The following is a 20,079-nucleotide window of genomic DNA, read 5'->3' as shown; positions in this document are numbered from 1 at the left end:
GACTGGGGGCAGTTCCCTGCCTTGGCCCTGGTCCTCATCCCGCAGGCTGGGTGGGAAGGAGGCGGGTGCGGCAGCTCCTCTCTTCTCCCCAGGACAAAGGGAGTGATGGGGTCAAAGAGCTGGACAGCATGAAGAGTGATCGCTTAAGAACTGTCCAGCTCAACGTCTGCAAAAGTGAAGAGGTGGATAAAGCAGCAGAGGTCATCCGTTCAAGCCTGGCGGACCCTGAGAAAGGTAAGGGCGCCTTGGGGCAGTGGGGGTGGCACCTGGGCTGGCTGTTCTGAGGGGACCCTCCCCAAACACCCCCTTCCATATGCTAACATCCTGCCAAAAGACAGCTATCTCTCTTGTTTGGGCTCTTCTTCCTGCTGCAGAGTGGAGGAAATAGGTTAAATTTCACACTGCACGGAGGCCATACAGACCAACCCAGCCAATCCTCACTGAGTGCAGCTCTGGGTGCTGGGCTGATGCCAGGGACACAAAGATGGCCAAGACAGCCCCTGACTCCAGGGACCTCACAGTTCACTGGGGAGTTGACCCAGATATCTCCATATCCCCTCTCAGAGTGCAACATGGGACAGAGGGACATAGGCTGGTCTTGGGGTGGGCTGGGGGAGGGTCAGCCAGGGCAGGTTGGCAGAGCACAGGACAGGCATTCCAAGTGGGAGGGAGAGCGTGAACAGTGGTGGGGAGCACACAGGCTGTGCTGACCGGCAGCCAGCCAGTCAGGCTGGCGGTTGTGTTGGCAGCACGTGAGGTCAGGCAGCGAGGTCGTGCAGGGCTTGGGGCCCACGTGAAGGAGCGTGGCTGCTCTCTTGAGGGCAAGGGGAGCCACTGAAGGGGCTTTGCTGTGAGGAATGACCTGCTCAGACTTGTAGTCTGGGGACGGTGGTGGCAGTGTGGAGGGGGGCTTAAAGGGAGAGCGTGAGTGTGAGCCTCCTGAATTAGCACACTGGGTGTTGGAAAAGAGGAGGTACCAGATTCAGGGAGTATTGCGGAGACAGAGCGGCTGGGCTTTGTGTGTGGGGGTGAGGGAGAGGCGAAAGGTCTATATCCTGGACAGCTGCTGCCCCGCACTGGAGGAGCAGCCGAGGGATGGGAGATGCTGACATGCCTATGCACACACCCCCTTCCCCGGAAGTCTGTGGGCTGGAAATCAGGTGTGCATGGTTGGAAGTGAGACTAGGAGTGGAGGAGATGCAAGGAGGAACTCCTGGGGAATAGAAGCAATGTGGGGCCAGAGAAGAGAAAGACAACTCTCAGAGAGGTTTGGTACAGTGCCCCAGAAGCTAGGGGAACAGAAAGTTGGGGGCCCATCGCCAACAGGGTCACATGCTGCAGAAAATTCTGTATCATAAGAACTCGAGTGCCCTCCCAGTCCAGGCCACGGAGGACTTTGGTGGGAGAGGCTCTGTCGTATAGCAGAGAGGAGGGGACATGGCTCCTGCCGTGGGACGGTGCTGCATTCTGGTTCCGTCACTTCTTCCCGGACATTTACCTTCGAGCTTCCTGTCAGCCCAGGCAAAAAGGGGGTGCCTTATTCAGCCCTCTGCCATCCTGCAGAGTGGGGTGGGGCAGCTCTCCTGAGCCTTTACTTCAGTTGGTGGTAGGGAGCTGGCAAGTGGGTGGGTGACCCGGGCCAGTGCTGGCCGCGCTGCTGAGCATTTATCAGTCAGGTGGAGATGCTGTCATCCCCCAGCGGTGACCCCAGGGGCTCCCATGCTGTGAGGCTCTCAGAGAAGCTGTCACTGATACATCACCCTGTCAGCCCAGGGCCACCCCCACCCCCACAGCAGGCCAGTCCCAGGCCCCGCTGCTGTCTGAGGAGAGGAGCACGAGTCCCAGAACTCACTGAACATCTGTTTAGTAATGGACAGGCAGCGCCAAGACTCCTGCCCCATTAAGCGAAGGCAGGATGGGTCCCACTGGGATGATTACCAGCTTGGAAGGTACAGCTTGCCTCGCCTCCTCCCCGGTGGTAAATCCTCCCCCTGCCTGCCTTCTCTGGGTCGCCTTCATAAATGATTAGGCTGGAAAACAGCTGCAGTCAGCACCATAAACTGACTTCATCACAGCCTGTGGGTTTGTGGTGATAAAACGGCCATGGAAAGGAAGGGTCAGGGTAGAACTGAGCACAGAACAGGGCTACACTGGGGATGGGGGCAGCTCAGGACCCTGGTCCTTGTCCTCAGCCACCAAGACGGAATCAACTCTATCCCAATACTAGTTTGCCCGGTTAGCCTAACTGGGCAAGTTGGGGAGGACCCCAGGCTCCCCTCTGCCCTTGGATTGGGCTCAAATCCCAGCACCAACCCTGGTGCAGAAACCTTTCCCTGTTCCTTTTTTCCACATGACGCATTCCTGCAAGGGTTGTTAAACTACTCACCATCACCTTAATTAACTAGTACTGCATTTTTTGGAAAAAAAAGATTTGAAGATTTTTTAGATTTGAAAAAGAAAATAAATCTGCCATATATGTGGCTGCCCAGGTCTCTTCCCTTTTCCCTTCCTTCAGCCCCCTCTCCCCCCACCACCAACCCCTCATGGATGTCTCTTACTGGGCTGTTGTTGTTTATTATTAAGTCACTGAGCTGTGTCAGACTCTTGCGACCCCCCTGGGCTACATCCCTGAACTCTAGCCCACCAGGTTCCTCTGTCTGTGGGATTTCCCAAGCAAGAATGCTGGAGTGGGTTGCCATTTCTTTCTCCAGGGGATCTTTCTGACCCCTGGATCTTTCTGACAAGGGCTTAAACCCTCGTCTTCTGCATTGACAGGCAGATTCTTTACCACAGAGCCACCAGGGAAGCCCCGTTTTTCTGGGTTGCTGCTGCTGCTGCTAAGTCGCTTCAGTCGTGTCCCACTCTGTGCAACCTCATAGACGGCAGCCCACCAGGCTCCGCCGTCCCTAGGATTCTCCAGGCAAGAACACTGGAGTGGGTTTTCTGGGTTCAGTTCAGTTCAGTTCAGTCGCTCAGTCGTGTCTGACTCTTTGTGACCCCATGAATCGCAGCACGCCAGGCCTCCCTGTCCATCACCAACTCCCGGAGTTCACTCAAACTCATGTCCATTGAGTCAGTGATGCCATCCAGCCATCTCATCCTCTATCGTCCCCTTCTCCTCCTGCCCCCAATCCCTCCCAGCATCAGAGTCTTTTCCAATGAGTCAACTCTTTGCATGAGGTGGCCAAAGTACTGGAGTTTCAGCTTTAGCATCATTCCTTCCAAAGAAATCCCAGGGCTGATCTCCTTCAGAATGGACTGGTTGGATCTCCTTGCAGTCAAAGGGACTCTCAAGAATCTTCTCCAACACCACAGTTCAAAAGCATCAATTCTTCAGTGCTCAGCCTTCTTCACAGTCCAACTCTCACATCCATACATGACCACTGGAAAAACCATAGCCTTGACTAGACGGGCCTTAGTCGGCAAAGTAATGTCTCTGGTTTTGAATATACTATCTAGGTTGGTCATAACTTTTCTTCCAAGAAGTAAGCATCTTTTAATTTCATGGCTGCAATCACCATCTGCAGTGATTTTGGAGCCCAGAAAAATAAAGTCTGACAGTTTCCACTGTTTCCCCATCTAGTTTCCATGAAGTGATGGGACCGGATGCCATGATCTTAGTTTTCTGAATGTTTGGTCATAACTTTTTCTGTCTTACACAGTGCAAATTCCCTGCCTCCTTCTCAGGCGATACTGTCTTTGACCACCAGATGGCGCCCTCCCTGAGCTGCAGACCAGATGCCTTCTCTAAGCCTGTGGCCGCTTTTGACTCACTCCACCCACCCACCTTGACTTCTCAGATGGTGCTAGTGGTCAAGAAGCCGCCTGCCAAAGTAGGAGACATTAAAGATCTGGGTTCGATCCCTGGGTCAGGAAGATCCCCTGGAAAAGGAAATGGCAACCCACTCCAGTATTCTTGCCTAGAAAATCCCATGGACAGAGGAGCCTGGCGGGCTACAGTCCATGGGTCTCAAAGAGTCGGACACAACTGAAGTGACTTAGCACACACACGCACAGCCATCCACCTCAGCAGGAACCTTGCAGGAGACAGTCCATTCTTCCCACCCCCACCCCCAGTTCCCACAGCGTGGAAGGCACATTTTGATGGAGAGTCATCACATTTTGATGGCGAGTTTGATGCCCTTCACCCTGGCTCTGTGGAACAGTTGCTGCCAAAGCCAGGAGAGCCGGCGGTGGTGGTAAGATGAAGGAGATTTTCAGGTTAGAGCTGGTGAGCCTTCTGCCACCAGCCCCTTTGCTCCCCCACAGGGACCTGAGGGACCGGCCATCCAGAGCCTGTGACCATAGGCTTCCTCCACCACCATAGGGAAAGGCCAAGCAAGTGGACCGACCTGCAGGCTGTAGGCATGGCCTGATCTTGAAACCGCCTCTTACCTTGCATTCAGTAAACATTTATTGAGTGCTTGCTGTATGTTTGGTAGTGTGCTGAGCACCTGAAAGGATATGAGCTGGCAGAGGAAGTTTGTAGTTGGGCGAAATGGAAGTCAGTGGCTTCACGGCCAGACCTATGAGGATCGGTTATAACACTGGGGACATTATGCCATGGACAGGGAGGTCCCTACATCTGGGGCGTACTCAGTCTGGGAGTGAGAAGGCTGCAGTTGCTCTGGGCTTAGCCTTTTACTAGTGGTGTGAGCTTGGGTTTGTACCTTCAACCATGTGGGCCTGAGGGTGCCCATCTGTGAGGCTCACAGCTCGATCCAACCACAGCAGGAGCACTTCAACAGAAGCTGCGCTCAGGCTGAGGGTCAGGGCGGCTGAGCAGAGTTAGGACACCATGGAGGCAGGAGGGCCCATGGTATCAGAAGAGAGGCAGACTGTCCAGGCTCAGAAAGGGCAGAGTCCTTGGCGGGCAGTGGATGACAAGCGTGGGAAAGGAGGCTCGCACATCCCACTCCAAAGGGAAGCAGAGGAGCAGGAAGTGGCTGGCTGAGAAGGAGAGCCTGGTGGAGCGGGTCGGATCAGGATGGGGGAGGAGAGCAACTGACAGGGACACCTGGGAGAGCTTCTCCAACAACAGGGACCCAAACTAATGCTGTGGACACCAGAAAGAAGGCAGTGATTCTAGCGACCCAGCAGAGGAAGCCAGCAGCAGCACGGGATTAAGGGCGAGAGCTATGTCCTCATGCAGACCTGGGTCCTGCGCCATCCTATCCACTGGTTAGCTGGGTGATGTTGAACAAGTTGCTTAACCTCTCTGAGCCTCAGTTGCTTCATCTGGACATGGGACAATACAGTATCTATTGATTGGTTATAAGGATCAGGTGAATGAATGGATACCAAGTGCTTAGTTCAGGGCCCAGCGGCCATCCTTTTGCTCCTTCTTGGTAATTTTAAAGTACTCATGACTCATTAGATGGGGGAGAAATGAAGGGGCTGGAGGAGTCAAAGATGACAGGGAAACTGTTAGCGGAGGGAAACTACTAGCAAAGCAGGCTTGAGCACTTGGTGGTTAGTTAGGGTGAGTCGGGGACCTGTGGATGAAAATGACCATCAGGAGGAGGCGGTGGGGCTGGGAGAGCCATGACTCTTGAGGGGTGTGTGGGAAGTTACTCAGAGGTGGCGAAGGGGCGGTTACAGGAAAGCAGCTGTCACCCAGACCAGCAGGAAGGTTGTGAGTCTATTCAGAATGTTGACCCAGGACTCCAGGGATCTCCTGGGTGCCCAGACTTGTTACTTATCGCATCATCGGAGCCGAAATCCAGGAGCACTGTGCTTCCACAGGTCAAGTGCAGCTAACCTTTCTTCACATTGGAGTCAGATGTAATTAATTTTTAGGTGGATAAAAGGGCGGTATGTGTTTTAGGTCATGTATACTGTCCAAATGAACCAAACACAAAGCAGCTGGGAACTTTCATGAGCATAAGGAAGATGGGGCTGCCTGAGCATCGCGTGTCACTGCATGGCAGCTGCTGTAGGACAGGACCCTGGAGGACAGGTGGGAGAAGGGGTCGGCGGAGATGAAGCGGGTGTGTGGGTATCAGTAGCGCTCACACCGGGGGCAGGCTGAGGTCAGAGAAGATGGCAGGGAATGAGGGTGGGAGAGATATCCCTAGCAAGGGGATGCCCTGGACACCCTGGAGCAGTGTGGGGCTGGGACCCAGACTGGCAGGAAAATGGGAAACTGGAGAGTGTAGCTTGTGTTCTCAGAAGCCTGGCCGTGAGGGAAGGAGAGCAGACCGTGGTGTGAGGGGCGGCGTGATTCAGAGAAAGTTCTTTGGGATATGAAACGTGTTATTGATAGTTACATTCTCATTCACCTGACATACATTTATTGAGCATCTAACGTGTACACTGTTGAAGGGAGGGAAGCATGGACGGGAGAGGAGTGAAAGCTGCATAAAAAGATAGGTGGATGGCTCATGATGTGGAAGCCAGTGGAGGGTGAAGTGTCGGCCTTGACAATTGCTGAGAGGCCTCCTGCTCCTCCTGGGAAGAGGAGGGGGGCAGTGACTCCCAGGGGAAGGTCTGCAGGGGGTCGGGGTGGAGGGGAGTGGCTGCGTCACTGTGAGGTCACTCGTGAGCACTGAGGGGGTGGCTTTTGCTTGGTTGCCATGGGGAGTGCAGGTGAGAGTGTCATGAGCACTTTGTTAACCGGCAATTTCCTTTCTCTAATAAATGCTCTTAATTCTCCATAATTGAAGGAGAAAGCACAAGAGGTCAGTTGCCAAAGCTTTAATTTGGGTAACACAGAAGGAAAGCAGTTAGAGACCAATTACTCTGTCATTTACACAAACTCACTTCCGTGATTAACTGGGGTGAAGCAGGCCAAAGTTCCCACAGGAGGGGACAGCCCCCAGGAGGCAGCTCTGCCCGAGGCTACATCTTGGGAAGGAGCACTTTCACGGCCACGGGAGACTAAACCCTGAGGGCTTCCGCAGAGAAGAGGCAGGGCCCGGCTGCCCTGAGGTTCCAGCGTGTCCAGTCCTTGTACCTGAAAAAACAAAACTCAGAGGGGGCCCCACTGCACAAGGCTGCCCCTCACTGTCTCGCCCCTCGCTGTCTCGCCCCTCGCTGTCTCGTCCCCTCACTGTCTTGTCTCGCCCCTCGCTGTCTCGTCCCCTTGCTGTCTCGTCCCCTCGCTGTCTTGTCCCCTCACTGTCTCGCCCCTCGCTGTCTCGTCCCCTCACTGTCTTGTCTCGCCCCTCGCTGTCTCGTCCCCTTGCTGTCTCGTCCCCTCGCTGTCTTGTCCCCTCACTGTCTCGCCCCTCGCTGTCTCGTCCCCTCGCTGTCTTGTCCCCTCACTGTCTCGCCCCTCGCTGTCTCGTCCCCTCACTGTCTTGTCTCGCCCCTCGCTGTCTCGTCCCCTCACTGTCTTGTCTCGCCCCTCGCTGTCTCGTCCCCTTGCTGTCTCGTCCCCTCGCTGTCTTGTCCCCTCACTGTCTCGCCCCTCGCTGTCTCGTCCCCTCACTGTCTTGTCTCGCCCCTCGCTGTCTCGTCCCCTTGCTGTCTCGTCCCCTCGCTGTCTTGTCCCCTCACTGTCTCGCCCCTCGCTGTCTCGTCCCCTTGCTGTCTCGTCCCCTCGCTGTCTTGTCCCCTCACTGTCTCGCCCCTCGCTGTCTCGTCCCCTCACTGTCTTGTCTCGCCCCTCGCTGTCTCGTCCCCTTGCTGTCTCGTCCCCTCGCTGTCTTGTCCCCTCACTGTCTCGCCCCTCGCTGTCTCGTCCCCTTGCTGTCTCGCCCCTCGCTGTCTCGTCCCCTCGCTGTCTCGCCCCTCGCTGTCTCGTCCCCTCACTGTCTTGTCCCCTCACTGTCTCGCCCCTCGCTGTCTCGTCCCCTCACTGTCTTGTCTCGCCCCTCGCTGTCTCGTCCCCTTGCTGTCTCGTCCCCTCACTGTCTTGTCTCGCCCCTCGCTGTCTCGTCCCCTTGCTGTCTCGTCCCCTCGCTGTCTTGTCCCCTCACTGTCTCGCCCCTCGCTGTCTCGTCCCCTCACTGTCTTGTCTCACCCCTCGCTGTCTCGTCCCCTTGCTGTCTCGTCCCCTCGCTGTCTTGTCCCCTCACTGTCTCGCCCCTCGCTGTCTCGTCCCCTTGCTGTCTCGCCCCTCGCTGTCTCATCCCCTCGCTGTCTCATCCCCTCGCTGTCTGTCTCGCCCCTCGCTGTCTCGTCCCCTCGCTGTCTAGTCCCCCGCTGTCTGTCTCGTCCCCTCGCTGTCTCTTGACCCTCACTGTCTCATCCCAGTTCAGCTCTGCCCTGGCCTCACTGGTCCCACTGAAGCCAGGCTTCCCTCTCAGGTCCTCTGGCTCCCTACCCATGAGAGTAATTATCAGACTAAGTGCACTCGGATGATCCTTCAAGTTGGTCTTGCAGGAAACACAACCCAAGTGCAGTTGGAGAGTTTGCTCTGACCATGTACTAAGGCCCGTGGGATCACACAGGCTGAGGGGTCTTTGCTACCTGCAAAGACCAGGTGTGTTCAGTGTTCATATTGATGACTGATGACATATTGATAGCTGACCACATGACATATAGCCCGTAGTGCCTGGTTCAGAGCAGAGAGCAGAGGATGGAGGAGTTGTTAGCATCTCAGAGTGGAATTGGACTGGGGCCTGACCTGACATCAAGGTTTGGCTGAGCTTCTGACTTGCTATGTGACCTTGGATGCTATGTCCCTTCTCTGGTTCTCCAGAGAGGACTTGGCCTGGAAGACTCCTGAGGTTCCCCTGGTTTCTGGCAAGAGGGAGAAGATAAGCAAAGGCTCAGAGGCAGGAATGAATAAATAGGTGCAGGGTGCAGGATGAGACTGGAGGGTAGAAGTGAGTAAGGTGAGGGGTGGGGGAGCTCCGGGCTGGGGGTGCCAGCAGGGCTGAGTCGTGATGGATCAGAGAGTGGCTGCAGGCAGAAGCGAGATGAGAATTGGAAACTGTAGACTGAAGGGAGGTCACAGCCGGCACTTTAGACCTCTCCATCTCTGGTTATTCCTGGGTGACTCTAGAACATGTCTTGAGAGCCTTGGACAAGAAGCTGCCAAGTTATGGGGAAAAGGAATGAAAGTGCATAGGAGGATGGGCTGCAGGCTGCTGGGTGATCCCTGAGGCTGAGCCCTGTGGTGACCCAGTTCTGTCTCCTCTGGTGCAGGCTTATGGGGCCTGGTTAACAATGCGGGCATCTCAACGTTTGGAGACGTGGAGTTCACCAGCATGGAGACCTACAAGGAGGTGGCGGAAGTGAACCTCTGGGGCACTGTTCGGGTGACGAAAGCCTTCCTCCCCCTCATCCGCAGGGCAAAAGGTAAGGTGGAAGGGGACCTTCTTCCTGCCCCCTGGACCCGCTCTGCCTTTCCATCTTCACTCAGAATGGTAACAGGTCTCAGAGCACCCACTACCCACCACCATCACTGGCTGAGCCCATAAACCCCAGGGGTGACACAGGGCCTGTGGATGGTGGCCAGTGGGGGTGCCCTGGGCAGGGGGTGGAAAGGGATGTGTGGTTTTCAGATAGTAGAGCAGGTAAGAGGTCAGCATTCTACACCAAAGGCTAAAAGATTATAGCAGTAATCCTAGTCTGAGAACTTAATCTAGACAAATAACCACCCTTGTGCACAGAGCTTTGTGTATACATCACGTACTGACAGAGGTGTGCTTAAGTAAATGTTTGTAGATCCATCCTATGGGTTACTATGCCATAGTTTAAAAATGAGACAATTGTGGTAGTAGTTGAAAATAATAATAATCAAGATTAGAAATTGGCAAAACAGACAAAATGCCCAAACCATGTTATGTAGCCAAATGTAAGCAAGCCACCTAAGAAGTCCTGGGCTCACATTTTCTCCCTAGAGTAGCAAACAATATGGCAAAAAAGGGAAGATCCATACCCTCCGTCCCCGTGACCCAGCAGTGGCAGGAGGGACCCAAAGAGCAGCTGTGGGGTTTTTGAAGAAAACGCCAATGTTTCAGCGACTTCCAAGTTGGAGGTTTCTGGAAGGTGTCTTCCCATAGTGCCCTAGTGGGGCCGTGCCTTGACTTACTGGGGGCACACCCAGGGCAAGGGGGTCTGTGGTCTGCCTGGCCTTCCGGGGAAGGCTGGATGGGCTCCTTCTCCACCTACTGCTCCAGGGCAGGGAGAGGCTGTGTCAACTCCTAGCGCCCCCAGGCTGGGCCTGTGGGAGAGCTTCTCCAGGTCCCCTCTCCCCTAGTGCCTGAGGCTCCGCTCAGGCTATTGTCTTAGACCTGAAGGCATGTTTGGAACCATGCTTCTGCCTGCTTGGCAACAGAGCCAGGCCAGGTAATAACAGTTTGGAGTTACTGGCAATAGGAGAACGTGGCAGGCAAGACAGAGCTGTTGCCCTTTATGTTGTGCCCTCCTGTTCTGCGAGCCTACTTCTCTTTTCTCCTTCCCTATCCTGCTTGGGCCCACCTGGCTACCCAGGAAATACCAGGGATGCTGATGCTGACCTGAGCTGGCCTCCACTATAAACGAGAAACCCGCCTGACCCTGGGTGGTTCAGAAGGCTGAGCCCCAGCCATGCAGGCTGCAAAAGGGGTCTCGGGCCAAGAGGCCGGGTTGTAAGCAGGCCTCCGGAAACACGCCAGGCCCCAGGCCCCCTGCAGGTGGAGCCCCTGAGCCGGTGTTTGCTGTCCTCCTCTACAGGCCGCGTGGTTAACATCAGCAGCATGATGGGCCGCATGGCCAACGTGGCCCGCTCCCCGTACTGCATCACCAAGTTCGGGGTGGAGGCTTTCTCTGACTGCCTGCGCTACGAGATGCACCCGCTGGGAGTGAAGGTCAGCGTGGTGGAACCCGGCAACTTCATCGCCGCCACCAGCCTCTACGGCGGCACTGAGCGCATCCAGGCCATCGCCAACAAGATGTGGGAGGAGCTGCCTGAGGTGGTGCGCCAGGACTACGGCAGGAAGTACTTCGATGAGAAGGTCGCCAGGATGGAGAGCTACTGCACCAGCGGCTCCACAGACACGTCCCCTGTCATCAAGGCTGTGACCCACGCCCTGACTGCCGCCACTCCCTACACTCGCTACCACCCCATGGACTACTACTGGTGGCTGCGGATGCAGATCATGACCCACTTCCCCGGAGCCATCTCCGACAGGATCTATATCCACTGACAAGTTTCACTCTGGCCTCTGCCGGGGAGCCCTGGGTGTGGGGGAGGAGGAGGGAGGGAGGGCAGGGGAGGGGCTTGGGCCATCACCTCTTGTCTCTCTGGTGGATTAGTCCCATCCCAGGAGGACCCGCCACCAGTCTGAGCATTAACTAGAGCAGGTAGCCCAGCCCAATTTACATACCCAGTGAATGATGGCTCAGGCCTTCTCAGTTGGGGTGCAGAGTCGTGGGCAGGGCCCCCAAACCTCAGGGCAAACATGGTGCATCTGTCTTTCTGGAGTTGATTTTATACAAAGATTTTAGGTAGATATCTTTATGTTAACAACAGATTTATTATAAAATAGAATACAAATCCTTTATATTTTAAAGCCAAACACCAGTTGAAAAAATATATCTAATTTGAGCCTTAAACCAGCCTCATAAGTTAAAAGAATGGGTATTTTTTTCTTTTGTACATGAAGCATTTTTGGCCCAAAGAGGATACGTGAGTTGCCCTTTTATTGCTTATAAGTCAATTTTGCTTATGTTGATTTCTATAAAATATAAAGGTCCAAGGTGTGTGTTCCTGCCACCGCTATAGAAATGTTTCACGGTTTATGTTCCAGGGCAGCTCTTCACGTTTTATGTTCCGGGCTGGCTCTTCACGTTTTATGTTCCGGGCTGGCTCTTCACGTTTTTCGTTCCGGGCTGGCTCTTCACGTTTTATGTTCCGGGCTGGCTCTTCACGTTTTACGCTCCAGGGCAGCTCTTCACATTTTATGTTCCGGGGTGGCTCTGGGGCCAGTCACTGGAAGATCCGGGATGAGCTCTGCACCCTCCTTGCCTCAGCCGTGCACACCACGTGCCCACCGTGCACCTCTCTCCATGTCCTTGGTGTTGCTGTGTGCAGCCTGCAGCCGGCGATTCAGAGCTGAGTGAAGGGGGTGGCAACATTCTGGAGATTTACGTTTGAAATTTCTCCAGCCTGTTTTAGGACAAACGTGTGGAGGTGCTCAATGGCTAAGGGGTAGTTTGTTTCTGGTTTGGATCCGCCTGGTTCTGCCCAGGGTGGGATGCACGCTGATGGGGCATCCTTGGCAGGAGCTGTGATATATAGGACGTGCACTGTGGCATCTTCTCCCCTGGGTGGGTCCAGGTTCCCTGTCTGTCTCATGTGCTGCTTGCACACACACCTGTTGTATGCACTCTAGTGTGGCCTTCATTGACCGCTCACCTTCCAGCTATGGCCTTATTTTTAATTAAGCCAGGTCACTGATAAGTAGTTTGTGTTATCACTTCTTGGGTTTGGCTTTGAAGGCTAAACTCATAGTATCCCTGAAATTGTCCAGAACCTGCATGTTTGGACCAGAACCAGGCAACACCCTTCTCTAGGTAGCTGCAGACCTTGAGACAGGGCCCTGAGTTCCAGCCCTGCAAATCAAACCAGCCCTTCTGCCTCGCCCTGAAAGGGCCAGGCCTGCCGCTAGAGGGCGCCCTGCCTCCTTCACAGCCGGAGTGGCCTCAGCTCCCGATTTGGGAGCTTCCACCAAAGCCTGAGGTCTCAAAGGGCTAGTGCTTCCCACCTTGGAAGAACTCCAGGCACAAAGACACAAAGCCCCTTTAGAAACAGTGTTCCTGCTCTTCTAGTAGCTTCCTGGATTAAACATGGAGTCTGGTTCCAGAAGAAGGCAGAACCTGGGCAGCTGGAACCTGCCGCAGGGCTCAGGCAAAGCCAAAGAAGAGGGGGTCTCACAGCCATTGAATTCAGCTTACCTCTTAGGGATTTGTCCCCTGTGTTGTCAATCAGGGATGCCATGCCCAGCTCACTGTGTGCGGAGTGAGGCCCAGAGGGCCTGTGTGGGTGACAGGTGGGCAGGGAGGCTGAAACCCTCCAGAAACCCTGGGAGGGACACTTGATGGCCATTGCCTTTCCACAACAGGAAGACCTTTTGAATCACAGAACTTGCTTTTCAGAATCTCATTTTTTATATCTTGGGAGATTTTGTGTCCATGCCTAATTTTATTAAGGAAAAATGTATGCAGCAGTTGTTCATCTGCATGGACGCCTGGGAACCGTCAGGAAAGGGAGATGGTCACATTCTGTGGGTCAGGATCAGTAGTAAACTGGACACTGGAGAAGCCACGTCTGCATCTGGGACCTCCAGGAGTAAGTCAGAACTGTTAGGCTGCCCTGCAGGCCACCCTGATTTCTAATTTTTACCCCAGTGATTGAAAAACCCAGAACAACTTCCCTCCAGATGACCTCAAAACTAATTAAAACCTGATGTGAAGAACTGACTCATTGGAAAAGACCCTGATGCTGGGAAAGATTGAAGGCAGGAGGAGAAGGGGACGACAGAGGATGAGATGCTTGGATGGCGTCACTGACTCGATGGACATGAGTTTGAGTAAGCTCCGGGAGTTCGTGATGGACAGGGAAGCCTGGCATGCTGCAGTCCATGGGGTCAGTCAGAGTCGGACATGATTGAGCGACTGAACTGAATTAAAACCTCACAATTACCATTCACCTTCTGGTGGCTGAGTGCCTCCTTGGGGGCAGGTCTAGTTTTGATCCTTTACAAGAGACAACTGAAGTGGGCAGAATAGATGTCTGTTCCCCTTTTACAAATGACATTAGAGACCCAGAGAGGGGAAGTGACTCACCCAGCATCACAGTGGGTCTGAGCAGATCCAGGGCTAGCACAGAAGTCTCCTGAGAGGTGCTGTTCATCATCACCTCACCCTGTGACCCCAGGGGCCTGGGAACTAGGCGGACAGGTCAGGGGCACCTGGTACCTAGACCCCCACTGCCTGTCAGCAGAGCTGCCCCTTCTTGTGGGGGTAGGGGTGTGGGGCTGTCACCTGCTCCTGCTGTCCGGGGCTGCTTAGGACTAATGACATCTGCTGATGCTGCCTTGGATAGGAGCACTGTCTCTGGCACCCTCTTCTTGGAAAGGTTTGCTCAGTTGGTAAGGCTTGAGGATGTGTCTCCAGTTCAGGCCCGAAGCTCTGGGCCTGGTCCTCTAGGAGTATAGTCCCATCTCCCAAGCAGCAGGGACCCACACAGGGCCCTGGGCCAGGAACCAGGCATTCTTGTCTCATTGGATCTTCCTCAAGGGGTGTGAGGTGGAGGGGAGGGGGTGAGTCCTGCACCCCAATCCCATGGTGTAACCTTGAGCCAGTAGTAGCACTGGGTCCCAGGCCTTAATGAGGCCTGAGGCAAGAGGAGGGGAAGCTGCAGACAAAGCCTGGCCCTGGGGAGCAGGGTGCTGGCTGGGCTTGGCCTGCACCCAGGGTTTGGTGCAATAGTACCTCTGTCTGTGGGGACAGGGGCCCATGCCTTCAACTGCCCCTCCCTTGATGGCTGGAGGCTGGGTGAGGGCTTTCTGCAAGATGCTCCTGACAGCGCCTTGTTATGGAGCACGGGCTGTGCTTAACATTCCACCCAGGGCCATAGGCTATGCAAGCAGCTGACAGACCAGCCTGGCCCTGCCTGCCATGAGCTGCTTGGAGTGCCCCTGCTGCCCAGGGCAGGGGGCCTGCTTGCTTTGCTCACTTCCTGTATTTCAAGTGGGGCCTGGCTCTGCAAACTTGTACCGAGCTCTTCTGGTGCAGGTGTGGACGCGAGCAAGCAGAGGCTCCCTCAGCTTGGGTAGAGCCAGGCCCGGGCTGTCAGAGCACAGGCAGGCCCATCTGTGTGGTGCCAGGCCCCATGCACAGCCAGCTCAGCCGCTCCCCTCCTCCGATTCTCGCAGCAGCACTGGGAGGTAGGCAGGGTGGGGTTATTATCTCATTTTACACATGAGGAAACAGACTACCCCATGTCTCTCACCAAGGGAGGGATAGAACCAGGTGGCCAAGTCAGCTCTAACCTCCAGCCCAGAGTTAGTGATGCATGGAAAGCAGGGCAGATGGCACCCAGATCTAAAATAAGGAGGGGAAAAAATACCTCAGTTACGTAACAGTGAGAAAGATCTGTAGGCATATGGACAGTACAACCACAAGCGCTGCCCCATGAGCCTCCCCTCCCCTCCCCCATCTTCTTCCCTCTCCCAGGCTCGGGGCACTGCTCCCTGGAAGGGGTTGTGCCGGAGGAGCCCTCAGTGGCCCTCCGAGGGAATCTGCCTGGCCTGGCTCACAGTGCCCCGTCCCGGGCCTTTCTGAGGGTGTGCTCCAAGAACACCAACACCTCACCTTGAACACATTTAGGAGCTGCCCTCGGAGGGCATGAGGTTGTATGAGCACACGGCTTGAGAACCCTCAGATACGGATCTGCGTCAGGGAGGGCTGTGGGGCTCCGGTGCTGGGTTGTAGACCAAGCAAACCCAGAGCATCTAGGCCCATTTTGATGTGTGTGGGCACTAAGGAAGGTGGTTTGTGAAGTTTGTGGCTTCAGAAGTCTAGGGTGAGCAGCTACTAGGCTGGGCCCACGGCCTGGACTTAGGAATGGGAAGATCACCAGGACCTTTGGAACCTCAGAGAAGGAAAAGAGACTCAGCCATCATCCAGCATGACTCCCAGCCTCCAGGCAGCTGGCCAGGCTTTGAAGCCCTTCAGTGACAAATTTCTCCTTGCTTCCTAAGACAGCATTTCATTGGTTAGGGAAAATTTACCTGAAGACAGCTGAAATCTACCATCTGTGACGTAAGTCCTTTGACACTTGGCCATGACCCAGAATTGCACAAAACACTGGGTTGGAAATGGCCAAGTCCCTCACTTGACAAGGTTTCCATACTCCTCACTGTCTGAGCAGAAGGTTCCAGCTGTGGTTATTCCATCTTTCATTCTTGATGACACATAGCAGGCTGAATGGTCACCTAAGTCCCCTCAAGCAGCAAGAAAATCTGAGGCAGGTTTTAATACATCTGTTGAGATGCTAACAATTTCTTACACACACGTGCCCCCTCACAACTCATCTCTCCTCTGATCCTCATAAATGCCTTAGGAGTTAGGCAAGGCTATTGTTCCCATTTTACAGATAGGAAACTGAGCCTCAGGGAGGGGGAATGTTTCGCATAAAATCACAAAGCCAGGAAGTGGGAGAGCCAAGGCAGAAATCCAGGCCTGGCCTCCATCCCTTGGACCCCTTCCTTTATGCCCAGGCTGCCTCAGCTTCTCTATCAAGGCTCCGGAGCTGGGCTGGACCACTCACTCAAAGGCTGGTCATATAACCTGTGAAGGAATGATGGGTGGGGAGCATTTAAACTCAACTCTCTCCCAGCCCAGTTTTGAAGATAGCAGTTGGGGGAGGGAGGCCGAGCCTTTCCCACAGTCACTGCAAGTGTGTCCATTGAATATGGAGCTGCCCCTGGTCTGGACTCTGAGAGAGGGCCTGAGGTGGAGAGACCAGGGCCGGGAGGTATTCCCAGGGCTGTGGCTGGGGACCCCCAGACTCAGCGCCGATGACATGCATGAGAGGAGAGAGGATGGGAATGGAGACTGACCTCCAGGGATGCTGGAGACCAGAAGCTCCTTGTGCTGTTCTCTCAGTGAGCCTTAATTACTCTATAAAATGCGAGGCTGCTCCCACTTATCAAATTATAGACGAGCTTAATTGCAGTTCACTGAGTAACCACACCGGGTGGCTTCAGAAATAGCAGTGGACTGATTGCCCTTCTCAGCTTCAGCTGTGGTCACCTGGGTTTCAGGAGGAAGTGCCCATCGTTTCCAGATCTCAATGCTGTTCAACTCCACTCTCAGCTTTCAGAAGGAGCTGAATGCCGGGACAGGTCAGGCATGCTCCTATCCTGACTACCACCTGGCTGGGCCTGCTTGTGCTCTGCTGGGCCATCTCTGTTCAGTTGCTGAGTTGTTTCTTCTGCCAGGGCCCCTCTCTCTCCTACTTATATTGTTTTCTGACTAAATATTTTGGCTACTAATGTCTGACCCAAAGTGTGCAAAGTAGTGCAGGACAGGCCTTAAGAGACAAGGAAAGAACATGGTGCTGGATGAAAGAACATGGTGCTGGCTGAGAAAACACATGTTATGGAGACTCAAGGGCACATTCAAGGAAACAAGTAAATAGCAGCAGGCCCGTAGGGATTGGTGAAAGGTCTGTGACATTATGAAGGCACCATAAACTTCCCTGAGGGCTGGCAGGATTGACAGACTTGTTGCAGTAGAAGAAACCAGTGGAAGGCATGATGTGATTTCAGGGCCTTTGATGGGAATGGATTGAAGGTGGGAGGAGAAGGGGACGACAGAGGATGAGATGGCTGGATGGCATCACCGGCTTGATGGACTTGAGTTTGGGTAAACCCCGGGATTTGGTGATGGACAGGGAGGCCTGGCGTGCTGCAGTCCATGGGATCGGACACAGCTCAGCAACGGAACTGAACCGGTGGGAATAGAGGAGCAAGCTGAGGATGAGACACCTGCCCTTCGAGTTCCCACCTTCAGAGGTGCCCCTGGGGCTTGTGAGCTTAATAGCATCTGCTCCCTCTCTTTATTATTTGCATCCGTGTCAGGGGCTGTGCTGGGCACAGGGCATCCGGTGGCAGGCAACTCACTGCTCTCCCAGAAACTTCACTGACAGAGACCATGATCTGGGGCAGGAACTAAATGCTCTATTCTGTCAGCAACGAATTACTGTATTGGTCATTTTCAGCCTACACACAACCCAAACTGCCTTCTTCCCTTTACAGCCTCAGCACCCAGGTGACAGCAGCTGTGAGGGGGCAGGAATGGGCAGGGGTCTTTTTCTACTTGTGGAGTCACCTGACTTTCTCAGAGGAAAAATAAAAAGTGAGTGTCCCTGGAAGAACACTGCTGGGCCTTGTCCAGATGCCAACAACAGGAAGTGGCCAAGACAACAGTGCTGTGACCACTGATCTGGAGGCTGAAGGCAGAAGCAGACCAGACATTCAGGCTGAGGGCAGACAAGGAGGGGTGGATGCCGCCTCGAGGAACGTGATGAATTGGAGTTTTTCGTTTTGGGGTCGACTTTGTGTGAGGTTAAGCGTACAACAAAAAAATGCAGCAGAACGCTAAAAAGATACTCTCGGGGAAGCTGTTGTTTTCATGCAGCAGAGAAACAAGGGCCAAATCTGGGGTCCCCGAGCAGACAGCCTTTGGGGAAGAGAGCCCTTCGGTGATGCCCTGTTAGAGATGCAAGGACCTCAGAGAACCTGTAGCCAGACTGAGGAGTGGAAAGAAACAGTCTTTGCTGGAAATATTCTGGGCAAGGTTAGGTAGAAAGAACAGAAGCTCTGGAGTCAGACAGACCTGACTTTGAATCTTGTTCTGCATCCTTCTTATAACACAGTGATGTCAAGTAATCAGTCTCTCCAAGCCTCAGTTTCTGTATGTCTAAACTGGGGATAACAATGAGTCCCTTGTGGGGTCGTTAGGTCCCTAGCATCTAGCACAGAGAAGGGACTCAGGAGGCTCCTGGCCAGTACAGGCCAGGCCTAAGTAACTCTCTGCCACCCCCAGCCGACGCCACCTCAACCTTTCAGAGAAATACACAGGTCTCACTCCAAGGGTGTTCAGAGGCAGAGAAGTCAGGAAACACTCACAGTCGAACCCTAGCAGCCAGAGTCCACCTCACCGCTCACCCTGCTCCTTCCAGGGACCTGGGACAGAGGAGGTAATTTCCTCCTCCAGGTGTTCCTTTCTGATTACCAAATGCAGAACAAACTACAGCCCTACATCACCTCCTCGCCAGAAATCCCTGAGAGAATGTCAGGTGGGTTAAGGAATTATTGGCCAGAAGGACTTCAGCCCTCAAAGCCTGGAAAACAAGTGCATCCCTGGCAAGGAGGTATTTCCTCCAGCACAAACCTTTGAAACTGTCCAGGGAGATCAGTCCATTTATTCAGCTTTGGGGAGGATGGACTGGTTCCTCCCACTCCCCTCACCCCCCTACCTTGGGCTGTCTGCACTGGGAGCGCATCACCACTCCTCCCCAACCCCAGGCTGTCTGTGTTTGGGTTCTGCATTGAGAGTGCAGAATCTTAGCCACTGGACCACCAGGGAAGTCTTCTGATGGCTTGTTTTAGAAGTACCAGGGTAGGGAGATGCTGGTGAACTCTCCTCCCTTTTCAGAGACCTTTGTGGGGTGAGGGAAGGAGAAGGAAAGTATTCCCTGAGCCCTGGCAGAGGCCAGGTGGCCGACTGGAGTGTTCCTGTTAGGAAGAGAAGGGTGGAAGGCCCAGTGCAGATCTGTCTGTCCAGTTAGGCATCTGGATTGTGCTACTAGTTGGGGGCCCAGCCTCCCCACAATTTTCAGGGAAGAGTTCATTAGGCCGTGCCAAGCCCACCTTCTGTGTCACTCTGCCCCCTGGAACCCCTGTGTCATTCAGTGTCCTCTCTTTGGCCAGGAGGGGGCATCAGCTGCATCTCCAGTTTTCTTCCTGCCTTTAGAGTTGAAGCCTGGGAGGGCCCAGGAGGTAGTTGAACAGGATAGGACTTTCTCTGACCCACAGCAGGAGGCCTGAATTCCACAATCTCATTGCAGATTGAGCCACCAGGGAAAGCTGAGGAGAAGCAACATGCTCCCATTCCTGTTTATTAGTGCTCTGAGACGTGACTTCAAGCTGCCTAGCTCTCCTGCACAAGCCAGAGGCCTGGGGCAGATCCTGCTACAGGTTTCTGATATATATTATACATTCTCCCTTTCTATAGCCCTGTACCCATCAATGTTTAGCTGGATGCATGGCTGCCCATTATAGAGACTACATGTCCCAACTTCCTTTGCAGCTATAGGTGATCATGTGACTATGTTCTAGCCGATGGCATTTGAGCAGACATATTAGTAATGGCACCCCACTCCAGTACTCTTGCCTGGAGAATCCCAGGGACGGGGGAGCCTGGTGGGCTGCAGTCCATGGGGTCGCTGGGAGTCAAACACGACTGAGCGACTTCACTTTCACTTTTCCCTTTGATGCATTGGAGAAGGAAATGGCAACCTACTCCAGTGTTCTTGCGTGGAGAATCCCAGGGATGGAGGAGGCTTGGTGGGCTGCTGTCTATGGGGTCGCACAGAGTCGGACACGACTGAAGCGACGCAGCAGCAGTAGT

At 54.2% G+C, this 20,079-nt stretch overlaps 1 protein-coding gene across 1 annotated transcript in view; it reads left to right on the top strand.

Moving 5' to 3' along the window:
• BDH1 (3-hydroxybutyrate dehydrogenase 1) overlaps positions 1-11,081 on the top strand; it is a 31,141-nt gene extending 20,060 nt beyond the window's left edge. Inside the window, exons 4-6 of the mRNA XM_068982965.1 lie at positions 93-234; positions 9,097-9,249; positions 10,609-11,081. Coding sequence (XP_068839066.1) covers positions 93-234; positions 9,097-9,249; positions 10,609-11,081 — 768 coding nt within the window. The remainder of the gene's footprint in view (positions 1-92; positions 235-9,096; positions 9,250-10,608) is intronic.
• Positions 11,082-20,079: the final 8,998 nt, after the last annotated feature.

The sequence above is a fragment of the Capricornis sumatraensis genome, chromosome 1 (assembly GCF_032405125.1).
Source record: "Capricornis sumatraensis isolate serow.1 chromosome 1, serow.2, whole genome shotgun sequence".
NCBI classification, from domain to species: Eukaryota; Metazoa; Chordata; class Mammalia; order Artiodactyla; family Bovidae; genus Capricornis; species Capricornis sumatraensis.
The sequence above is the reverse complement of the archived record's forward strand: the minus strand, read 5'-3'. Positions and strand labels throughout refer to the sequence as shown.